Raw genomic sequence first — 12,455 nt, 5'->3', positions numbered from 1 at the left:
GAACTAATTCATGATTTATTGTGTGGCCTGGTACCAATTGATCCATGGGCCGGTACCAGTCCGCAGCCCGGTGGTTGGGGACCACTGCACTAGAGGTCACTGTCTGCATTTTTTCAAATCTGAAATATGCATTTTAAATGGTTTTGAATGATTCAATGGTTCGTTCAGACATTTTTTGATACCTACTGGGATCACTATGACCTTGCAGAAACAGAAAATGTTGTAAAATCTCCATCACAAATGTACAGACTGACAGTTTATTAGAGATGCACAAACACTGTCAAGAGCAGTGATATAAACAGTGCAGCTGGTATGTTGCTTGTCAATCAATGTTGTATAAATCCCTTACCCATAAATAAGGAAGTTCTATTCATGTATTCGCCCTGATATGTAGGTGACTTTTTACTTTATCAGTATAACAGTAAAATAAAATTAAATCATGATCCTTAGTGATTCATACAATTCAAGACAATGGCAACAGGCATTTTGAGAAACACAGGTCAAACAAAATGAACTTTGCTAGCTTCTTATGATAATCTTATAAAGTGAAATAATCAGTCTGTGCATTTCAAATATAATTCATTCACTGCCTCTGGAATAAAGTCAGTGGCTTTAGCTAAAAATATGGTTGAACTAATATTTAGCAATTTTTTAGAAAACCCATACATACAATGGTTAATCATTTATACTATAGGCTGTTAAATGCACCACAGTCTGCAACGGTGCTATAAAAATACCCCAAATCACAGTCGGACTCAGTTTTGTATTTTGAATATTTTATTAATGTGTAGAAAATGTATTAAAAAAGGAACTATACAGCACATTTTAAGTTAAACTAGAGCTAATTCGATCTGTTACAATAATATCCAAGGTTATCTCACAATGTGGTTAGCAAGTTAAGGAGAAATGTCTCAAAGACCATTCTTTAGCACACACGACCTGCTTCAATAGTGTTCATGCTAAACACATCTTCACAAGTACAAAATGTGGGGCTTTTTTTTCCAATATCATAATGTTTCAAATTAAATAAATGCACATGAGTGTGGTAAAAATGACTTTTTTTGCCTCCATAACACACAGTCTTTCATGTGTTGTGTGTATCGTGTTTTTAAGAGTGTTAATGTTGAGCCATAAGTGGTTTGGCGGATGAAAGGCAAGTCAGAACGGAGGGGACTAAAGTATCCTCACCATATGCTGAGTTAATGAATAATGAAGGGAAATCTGGCCCTGTCCTCTCTGCTGAGATCCGTCTCAAGTCAGTTTACACAACACTGAACTTTCTATTCCTTCATTGGGAACCCACAAACAATTAACTTGCTGAAAGAAATGGTTAGAAAAACACAAGGAACACATATTTCTACCCATACAGTATTGTCCACAGAGCAGTAACGGGAGAAAACGATGCCTTCTGGTGCATTCAAAATGTAAGACTTTTTTTCCCAGTGTTAAATGCAATTACATTGAACTGATTAAGAATTTGCTTGGTTTCTGGTTCCCATCCCAGCTGTTGCTTCACTCTCTAATCTCACTTCTCAAAAGAAAAAGCAGCAAAGGAAAAGGGTAGAAACTCTTTGAAGACATCACAGTGCATCTTTCAGACGAGGCTCATTAGGAGATTTGTGCCTATGAGAAACAGTTGTTATTAGAAAAGAAGCACAACGGGGAACCAACGAATATTTATCTAAGAATCTGGACCCGTATTCACAAAACATATTAAGGCTAAAAGTAGCTCCTAACATGCTGATTTAGGAGAAAATCTCAAAATAATGGTCAAACTCAGCAAAATTTTTGCTCTTAAGAGTATTTCACAAATTATTTTAGGGCTAAAACTAGCCCCTGATCAATAAGTCACTAAGTTTGCCGTTTGCACTGTCAGGTCTTGATGCTCAATTCCAATTTGTTGCCTTTATCAGATTTTTTTGCCTGTCCGTTTACACGTTCTTTTAATTGTTAGCCATATGCGATTCATGTGTTTACACTTGCCATACAATTATATGTGAAGTTTGCCCAACTTTAAAATGATTTTGAGGCGGAGGAGGAGCGAAAGGGCCATCATAGCAGTTTGCGCCAATGATTTATATAAGGTGTCCACCACCATTCAGAGGATTTTGTGGCTATGAGAGAGATCTCAGGTCTAGTGGGAGCAAATTGTGGCGATTGACCACTTTCCTCCTGCATGTTTCCTCTGTTGTTGTTGTTTACCGTGTCGGCGTCTCCACACACGCTCTTCCTTCTACATCATTAAACAACAGAGAAGCACCACATTGTCGCAAGTTTAATGAAGTACAAAACGGAATGCCTCAATAAATCCGATCTGCCTGTTTACATGATAGTCGCATTGTCACATATTTATTTCCACATATGAAGGCCTAAAACCGACCTCTGAATATCTGAATGCATGCGCTATTTTGACACGGTCATAGAACAGATCTGATCTGTCTCACATATGAGCAAAAAATCGGAATTGGGTCACATTTAACTGGAAGTGTAAATGGGGCCTAAGACCAAATCAAAACTTTTTAAAAACAAAATTCATGGGGTATTCCAATATGGTAAGAAATTAAAAAACGTACTCAAAGCGAAAAATGGCAAAAACATTTAAACAAAATTTATGTCCAGTTAAAGTCTGTGTTGATAAAATTCCAGTGTGTTGCTGTACTTCAAACTGAAACAGAATATTGAGTAGGAGGCGGGGCTTGCTTTTTGCGCATCATTCCCTCATAGCAAAGTAACGCTAAGAAGGGCGTGTTTAAGAGTATTGTGGCTGAAGACGTCAAACTGACATCAGCAACAACGTCAACCCTGTCCTAACTTATAGATTAAGACTTCTCTCTAATCGTTAGTAAACGTTTGTCTTGACAGTTTTGTCGACTCAAATGATTTATGTCAGAGAACTCTTAAGCTGTGTTCACACCAGATGCGGATGAAGCTTCAAGCGTGAGTGATTTACATGTTAAGTCAATGCAAAGACACAAAAAAACATCTTGTGGCATGTTAGACGCAAATGACGCGGCGTAAGAATGAAGCGAGTTGAGTATTTTGCGCGTTTTTATTGCTCGAGTTGAAAAATCTGAATTTCAGCTGACATTCGCGCCACATTACCCAATCAGGAGCTTTGTCTTGTAGAGGCGTGATTATGACATAACGCCTGTTGTTGGTGTCACGATGAAAAATCCTCCTGCGACACCGACGAATCAACGCTGTTTATCAGCCTTTCTAAAGTACATAAAGCTCAGCTGTTCTCTCACTAAAATCCATGTTACAACGAAGCTAACAAGCAAGCAAAGAGTTACCAGGCAAACAGAAGCCCTGCACATGACGCGAATCCACGTCTATTGTGAAGCAAATTTGACACACAAATGAAGCGAGTAAACTCAAAATGTTCACGCTTCTGGTGTGAACACAGCATTGGTGGCAAAATAAAATGTTTTGTGAATACGATTATTAAATCCAACTGTTCAAATTTGATGTAATTTACATCAAATAACTTACTGTAATTTTTATGTGGTGACAATAGCATATATTAATACTGACATATTCGTTATATTTTTCATAAGCACTTCCATTTTTGCCTTAAAGGAATAGTTCACCCAAAATTGAAAATCTGTTTTTAATTTACTGACTCACGGGGCATCTAAGGTGTAGGTGACCTTTTACAAATCACTAAAAACTGTGAATTTGTTTGTTTTTGCTTTATTGAGGTTAAACTGAAGAAAAGTCACCAACATTTTAGATGGCCAGAAAGAAATTAACAGTAAATTTACATTTCTGGGTAAACAATCCATTAGATGTTTAAAATATTTTGGTAACACTTAATTTAGGTCTTAAATTAAACTGGCTTTTTACCTAACTATTATTAGAATATTAACTGTTCATTAGTAGTTATAAAGTACGAACATCTTCTAGATCCCTAATCCTACCCAAAACCTAAACCCAACTTTTACCTTACTAACTATTAATAAACAGCTAATTAGAAGTTAGTAGTGTTAGTTAATGGTTTGATAATACTGTAAATTGTGACCTAAACTAAAAAGTGTTACCAATATTTTAAATGAATTTTAGCATTTTAGTAATATTAATACAAAAAAAAAAAAATGAATAAATAAACAAGTTGTAATAACTGACAGTAGTTTTAGTCTTTTTTTCACAAAAGAATACACAGAAAACAATGCCAGGAGTTAATTAGACAATTAACCCCCTCTAAACCACAAACGGAGAGTAATGCACTAGTAGAAAAACAATTATCTAGCTGAGGTAAGAGTTACGTTTCATTCAGAAAAGGTCTAGAAAAATATGACATAGCCGCACTCCTTAACGAACCTTTCTGTCACTGTACAAAACACAATGGGGCCTTGTTAGACTACACAATGAAATAATATATTCTTGTCAGGTAGAAAAAGTAAAAGAAGTAAGACTATGTTCTAAGTTGCACTAAGAGAGTTGCATTGCTTTTATGACCTATTGTGAATTGGCAAGTCTTGAATGCTCAAGCGTTATCAGCAGGTGTCTGACAAACTCCACTTTATATCAATTCTGTATGAAAGGAACTAAACACCTATGAAAAGAACCTTTCAGATGGTCTTCACTCTGCAAGCATTACTGAAGTGGCAAAAAACAATTCTCCTGCACTCAACTATGAATTGCTATTAACCTAAAGGATTTACTAAGACACAGATGGACGGCATTGTTCCTTCAAGTCTACAGGAACAAAAACCACTGATCCACTCAAAAGCATTGAGTGTGAGACAGAACTACTATACGTAAAAGTCTTCTTCATATGTACATATCAGTGCGTTCCTAAGCATTTTCTAATGTTTCCAGTACAGTTATCAACTAAAAATAGAATTCCTTTGTGTTTTTGAAAAGTTTCACTAGTTAATGTGTTTGCATTTTTAAAAGTTAGCATTTTTCAGGCTACAAAATGCCAACAAAAGTGTTCTGTTTTTAGTTGAAAACTCTGTAGTGTAAACAAAAAGCTCAAATAAAATAAAATGCAAATAAAATGGGGGGGGGGGGGGGGGTTATTTGATTGAAATGAATCTGATGTATTTTTCCCAATCAAATTTTGACCTCAGATACTGAATAATTCTTTGGTTTCTGAGGTTTCAACAATTATAGAATTTTGTGTTTTCACCTTTTCAGAAAACGGTGTAAGAACTCTTTGCAGTTCCTCAACAGTAAAATCTCCAACTGTTATTATATTTAAATATGAGATGAAATACATTAAAAACAAACTGTTCATGGTGCGGTAAGTGCAAAATGTAACACTATAAAGTGTGATGAACACGAATTAAAACTGACCAAAAATCAATCGGCTACTTTTTTATAGGTTTTTTCTCATCACTTATAAAAATAGAAGCATCTCATTTTAACGGGCATTCATTTTCTTCTAAAATGTTTTTTTTTTGTCTCAAAGGGAGAAATGATCCTTTCTTTACTTATTAATTAGGTTTCTTTCTGCAGGCCTAACACTGTAAACGTGCCGAACAATCTCAAACTTTGGTAACACTTTATTTTGATGCTCCATTTGAGTATTAGTAGACTGTCTGCATAATATCTGTTGATACTGCTCCTTTAACAGACATTTAACTGACTATAAGAAACTTTTCAAGTACATTTCAACTTACACTAACCCTAACCCCAAACCTAACCTAACAGTCTACTTATAATCTAATGAGAATTAGTTGGCATGTAGATGCAGTGTAACTTAAATTCAACAAACAGACCATCAAAATAAAGTGTGACCCAAACACTACCTAGTCTTCCTTAATCTCCCAGAATTGAACAAACAGCATTACACATAAGAAAGTCACCGAACCTCGAGGTTTACAATTTACATCAGACATTCGTCAGAGGGGTTTTGTCATTCAAAAGATTTAAATAAATTACATCGCTCCTTGTGTCCTCCTCACCCTGTTTAAAAATAGAAAGCGCTAGAAGGACGGTGGATTAATGAGTGGATCTCCTCCGTTTGCCACTGATGCTGCGGTAGTTGAACGGTCTCATCTTCATCTCCACAAAAGGGATGGAAAACTCATGGCCTTTCCAGTGATACCAGTTTATACCCTGCCAAAGTAAAAAAAAAAGAGAAGTTAATACACAAACAGCAGTAGTAGTAGAGCCACAAGTTGCATTTAGGGCCACTTATGTATAATGTTATCAAGATTATACATAAAAATCATCCTTTAGAAGTAATAGTATATAATTACTGTTCTGTTTGAATAGAGCTGAAGGATTGTTAAAAGAATATGAATGCAAACTGCGATGATTAGCTAGCAGTTTTACATATTTTGAAAAATACATTTTATTTTTATTTTACAGTTTCAAAAGATAGATGATGGTGTCATTTAGATTAAAAGCACATAAATACAATCAAACGATCTGTAACAACATTTACAATGAGCTGTAATAAAAAGTAATAATGATGTAATAATGAGCTCGTATCAAAAACAGTTATTCACACTTACTGTATGTGGTGTGACCATATACTGTTGCATCCAATATGTTAAACACAGCATTATCTTGCGTTAAGTCTTTCTGATAATTCAGCATCAGATGGGCTATACGCACAGCTAGTGTTTTTCAGCCAATGATGAACTTCCGGTGAAAGCTTTATGTGACTATTTTCCAAAAGGAGTAGAATTGGCATAGACAGAGGGGACGTATCCCCACCAATACCCACCAATTTCTGAAATGTCCCTACCAATAATTTTATCGACTTCAAAATAAAACAAAGCTCCGTCAACCCATAGTAACCTACCTGTGCACAAAGTGTTTAAGTCAAGTTTGCTATGAGTTCACTATAATACCATTAAATAAGACTGCAATTTATTGAAATTCAGTTTCCATTTTGGCCTTCATAATTATGAAAAACAATTATTGAGATAAAACAGTTCAATTGCATCACACAGCTCTCTAAATTTCTCTACATTCATACCTCCAAAGCCAGATTGCTGTAAAATCATGTAAAGTGACATTTGCTATTGTTGACAATTGACAATTTGACATTTGTAACATGATTCATTAATTGTTATTTGTATTATTAAGAGTTTATTTTAAATTATAATATTTTTTTTCCTGTTTTCAAAAGCCAAAACTATTTGAGCAATGCATGCGCTCTAGGGATGTATGTCCCCATGAATGTCAAAAACGAGTCTACGCCCTTGCTATTTTCAATTTCATAAGGTTTCTTTTACAGCATCAATGTTGTAATGTAATTAAAATACATTCAGTTAAATAGACTTAAGCATCCATTTGGTTGTTAAAGTGTAAAAAGAGATGAAAGACGCAGGCGCCGTCATTAGCTGCAGGCTAGCGCAGAAATTCCACTGAAAATACTAGGGTAAAATTAATTTTCATATTTTGAAGACATGGAGTGGAAAAAATAGAATTTAATGCAGTGCTTCTTGTTTGGTCTGAGACCCTTTTTTTGTCATATCTTAGCCAGGAAGAGAAGATTTTGTATGGGATGATGATTAACCTAAAGCCCTGGGGCTGGCGGCCTGAAATTAAAAGTTTGTGTACATATACCCCATTGTGACCTGCTTCAACTGAATCTGCAGTAAAATGCAATTGACTACAGAGCAAATTCTGAAGTGGTTTGGAACTTCCTTAAAAAATAAGGTTCATCCACTCTTTCCTAATACCGGCACTCTGCTTGTGTTAAGAGTCATATTTGATGGGCTTCAGCACAGACCTGCATTTGCCTCTTTACTACTATACATGCATTGGTGGGATGGCAATGATATAAAAGCACTTATACAGTAGCATGTTTTACATTAAACAAATTACATTAAATTAAAAAAATCTAAGGATTTAAACTTCCCAGAACCTTTTATGATCTTAATAGCATTCATAGTGTAGGTAATTCATACAGTATATAATTTATGGTTCTAACATAGCCACATGAGTAACACTTTCACATGGGTACACAGACACTAAAACATACAATATCAGCATAATGGAACTGTATTAACTTGCAAGCTTAAAATGGGTATCACTGAGTATCATTAACTGAAACATTGATAGAGTATTATTCATTCATTTTTTCATTTTCTTTTCGGGTTAGTCCCTTTATTAATCAGGGGTTGAAGTGGAATGAACTGCCAACTTATGCAGCATATGTTTTACGCAGCGGATGCCCTTCCAGTTGCAACTCACCACTGGGAAACACCCATACACACTATTTCACACTTAAACTAAGGCCAATTTAGCTTATACAATTCACCTATAGCGCATGTCTTTGGAGTGTGGGGAAAACCGGAGCACCCAGAGGAAACCTACGCGAACATGGGGAGAACATGCAAACTCCACACAGAAATGCCAACTGACTTAGCTGGGGCTCGAACCAGCAACCTTCGTGCTGTGAGGTGATCATGCTACCCACTGTGCCACTGTGATGCACTAATACAGTATTAGTGTTTAAGAATCTTACGACCTAATTTAAGGAATGCACTATTAAAATCCTGGAAATACTGTTATAGCTGAAGACTGATAAAGTCTAAAAATACCTGTCAACATTTAAACATCCAAAATCAATAAATGACATGACTTCCAATATTCAGAAACTGATATGTTGTACTACACTACTAAATTCATATTTAGATTTTATGGAAATAAATGAAATATATTCTCTTTATTCTCCAGACACTAGGTTTAATACCACAAAAGATAAACAAAACAATACAAAGCACACAATATACATTAAAAAAGACAGTTAAGACTGATAACGCACCTCAGTAAGCCTAGGGTTTATCAACAACAATAATTGCTATTCGACAGATAAACTTTTAGATCAAATTTCTCATCAATAATAAACACGTGTAGATCAGTTTTTGAAATTGGGCTACAAATCTACTTGCCAATTTGTCAGTTTCTGCTTGTATAACAAAGTACAATTACAATTTGTAGGTAAATAGTTTTGTTTTACATGCTGTATGCTAATATTTCAGTACCCAATGATATGTACAGAAACGTACGTGTTCACTGTGTACAAACAGCTTTGAAGACTCTTTTTTTTTTTGCTACTGAAATGTCTCACAAAGTCATGAGCACATCTCTTCTATAGACCTTTATTAACCTCTGCTTCTATGAAAAGATCCCACAGATATAAAGAGAAAATGCAGCCCTGTCGGTTTATAATAAGCTAAACCAAGACCCTAACACTTGTGAGAAAGCTGAAATGAAAGCAGACAGTGAGACAACAGGACATGACAATGCAATTGAGTAAGGACGGCTCTAGAATATTTTTACTCATTGCCCCGTGACTCTTTCAGTTAACTTCAAATGCTCTTGCATGTTTCCTGTCTTTAGTGCCTGCCCTTGCAAACAAAACCGTAAAGAATGAGTCACAGCACACAAAGCCCTGTAGGTGTAAGATCAAATAGCTGAATTAAGATGGTAATCAAAGTAATAAGTTCCTGTGAGAGTTTGCCTGTGTAGGCTCCTTGTGCCTTCTTGAAACTCCATGTATAGGCGGTGGAAACAATGCGTGCAGACATTAAAGTGAGGTCACGTTAGAAAAGTTGTGGTGTCTTTGTGCCTCAGATCACTAGTGGGTGTTTCTAGTTTAATTCAGCTTTATTTCTATAGTACTTTATACAATATAGACTGTGCCAAAGCAGCTTAACATAGATTAAGATTCACTTCAATGTAACTAATAGGCTGTATGTCTGAATGTTTTATTAGAAAATGCTATTACACTTTAAAATACTCGGAACATTTGTGTAAACCAATTACTTCAAAACATGTAGACTAACTATTTATTTAATTTTTTTTAATAATTATTTTTTAGGGATTTTTCACCCTTAATTGAGATAGGATAGTTGAGGTTTCAGACAGGAAAGCATTGGGAGCAGTGAGAGGGGAAGGGTCGGTAAAGGACCTCGAGCCGGGAATCGAACTCGGGTCACTTAACCACTAAGCTAATGGCGCCCACGACTTACTATTTTAATTGATGCATGGAAAAACATCGCATAATTAAATGCTAATTATTAGCAGACTAACATGTGTTAAATTTACTATACATTTCTAAGCAATCTTATTTATTAACTTATATTAAGAAATTGTATAATTTTTAAACACTGATATTTTTTCAGCTCATCTTCAACCTGACCACAGGCTCTATTCTTTAACACAATGCTAACCCTACAAAACCTAAACATAAACACTTGTAACTCCTCAACTGAACAGAATGTAGATGCTAACACTCAGAATATTATTCTTGAGCAAAACACACAATAAATAATACATATTTGAACATTGATTCTCTTTAAACAGTCTGATGCCAGACACGCTTGGGAAACTAGAAACTTGCCACAACTCAATCAGTTTAAGTTCAGCGAAATACAATCAGATATTTCGTTCACTAATGTTTTTATTATGTACAAATCTGAGTTAAGTAGATTAATTTCATTTAATTAATTTGAGCAGTTTAGTTTTAGAGTATTACTGATGATCAAATAAAGATATAATTTGACCAGAAAGTGTTTTTGTTCTTTTGTAAAGAACCTCTCTGGCTATACCACTAACTGTGCCCTCTCTCTCTCTCTCTCTCCAAAAAAAAAAAAAAAAAAAAAAAAAAAAAAAAAAATTTTTTACTAATGCTTTGCTTCTTAGACTTTACACACCTGAAACTTGTCTATAGCGCTTGTTCACTGCTGCTCTTATAGTTGTGTGAATTGCTTCCTTGTCCTCATTTGTAAGTCGCTTTGGATAAAAGCGTCTGCTAAATGACTAAATGTAAATGTAAATGTAAGTAATATTCTGCTACTGCATATTTTCTGCATATTTATCTCCGTAATATAAATCATCTCCGCTGCTCTCTCACCACTCACTCCAACTCTATCCTTGTACATAGCCTTGTCACCTCACACATTGATTATTGCAATTCTCTCCTTTATGGTCTTCAACAGAAATTCCTCTATAAGCTTCAACTGGTCCAGAACTTAGCTGCCCGCATCATCACCAAAACTCCTTCTTTTCACCATATCATCCCCATTTTACAAGATCTGCACTGGCTTCCGAACCAACCCAGCGTGGAATATAACAGAGTATATAAAGAAATCAGAGAGTAAAATTCAACACCTTTGAAGACCTTTTTTAGGACTCTTTCCATACATTTTAAGATTTTAAGAGATTATGATATTTTAACCTACAGTATATTTACCAAATATTAATGTAAGAAACTAATCCAAAACGAAAACATCATTCATATACAGAATAAAAACCTATTAAATCTAGCTATTTCAGCAGACTGGCGCCTATAGGCCTGCAGAAATAATGTCTTGTCTTGGTTACTGCAGTAAACGATGCAGCATGATGTCAAATCTAGTAGGACTTTGTTTTGCTTTGTTTTGATTTCATAAACTACACAGCATCCTGATATTCGCAGATGAAATTCAGGCAAACTTTAGCATAAACCATGCAATGCATAATAAAAAATTATATACAATTTAATACCTTGCAAAATAGCATTTAAGACTTTTTAATATTATTTAAGGGCCTTAAATTTCTCTATATTAATTATCAACTTTTAATACTTTTTAAGACCCCGCGGACACCCTGTATAAAATCCTCCTGCATACATTCGAGGCCATCCATAACCTCGCACCAGCTAATTTGTCTGATCTCTTCCAATACTCACTCCCGCTCCCTTAGATCCTTCTCCTTCATTCACCTCTCTGTTCCCTCTGCCTGTTTCAGCACAATGGGGTTTCAGTCACTCTGCTCCAAAACTCTGGAATTCTCTTCCTCCTGAAATCCGCAACATTGACTCTCTCCCTCTGTTTAAATCCAGAAACTCATCTGTTCAAAATAACTTACTCTTTATAACTGCATACTACATCCTGTATCATGTCTTTGTATTTTATCATCTTCTTTATTTTTATACTGTTGGTTTATGCAAATATTATTGAATTGTATATAGGTTGTACAATTTTAAATGATTAAATTGTGTATATATATATGTTGTACAGTGACCTTGGGTTTCTTAAAAGGCGCTTTAAATAGAATGTATTATTATTACTGGAGGGTGTTATTGCAACTACAGCTATACTACTGCACTGATTAGTTAAACAGTAAATTAAGTCATTAATGAACAACCTTTAAAAATACTATTTAAATCCATGCATACTGCCAAAACCATTTGTAATTTTTATCATGTCACTACACACTGTCAATCCTGCCACCAGAAATCCCCAGATCTTATCTGAAATTAATGGGACGTTGTTGTTTTGTCACTGCTTCTTGCTAAATGCGAACAAAAACCATTTAAATTTTTCACTTCAAAATAATTATTCTGTATGTTTTATGAAATGAACAATTTCTGACTGAATCGTTTCAGAATTGGCAAGATAACTGAGGAATCTTTCATCCTCATTCAAAATTCCAGATTGCATAGATTGTAAAATTTTTGCTAACAAATATTGCAGATTATAAAATGAACTGAAACTTCA

At 34.9% G+C, this 12,455-nt stretch overlaps 1 protein-coding gene across 1 annotated transcript in view; it reads right to left on the bottom strand.

The window, feature by feature from the left end:
- Positions 1 to 4,116: 4,116 nt before the first annotated feature.
- tnr (tenascin R (restrictin, janusin)) overlaps positions 4,117 to 12,455 on the bottom strand; it is a 249,180-nt gene continuing 240,841 nt past the window's right edge. The window contains exon 24 of the mRNA XM_056478025.1: positions 4,117 to 6,066. Coding sequence (XP_056334000.1) covers positions 5,950 to 6,066 — 117 coding nt within the window. The 3' untranslated portion in view covers positions 4,117 to 5,949. The remainder of the gene's footprint in view (positions 6,067 to 12,455) is intronic.

This window comes from Danio aesculapii, chromosome 2, assembly GCF_903798145.1.
Source record: "Danio aesculapii chromosome 2, fDanAes4.1, whole genome shotgun sequence".
NCBI lineage: Eukaryota > Metazoa > Chordata > Actinopteri > Cypriniformes > Danionidae > Danio > Danio aesculapii.
Note: the sequence above shows the minus strand (reverse complement) of the source record. Positions and strands in the feature narration are given on the sequence as shown.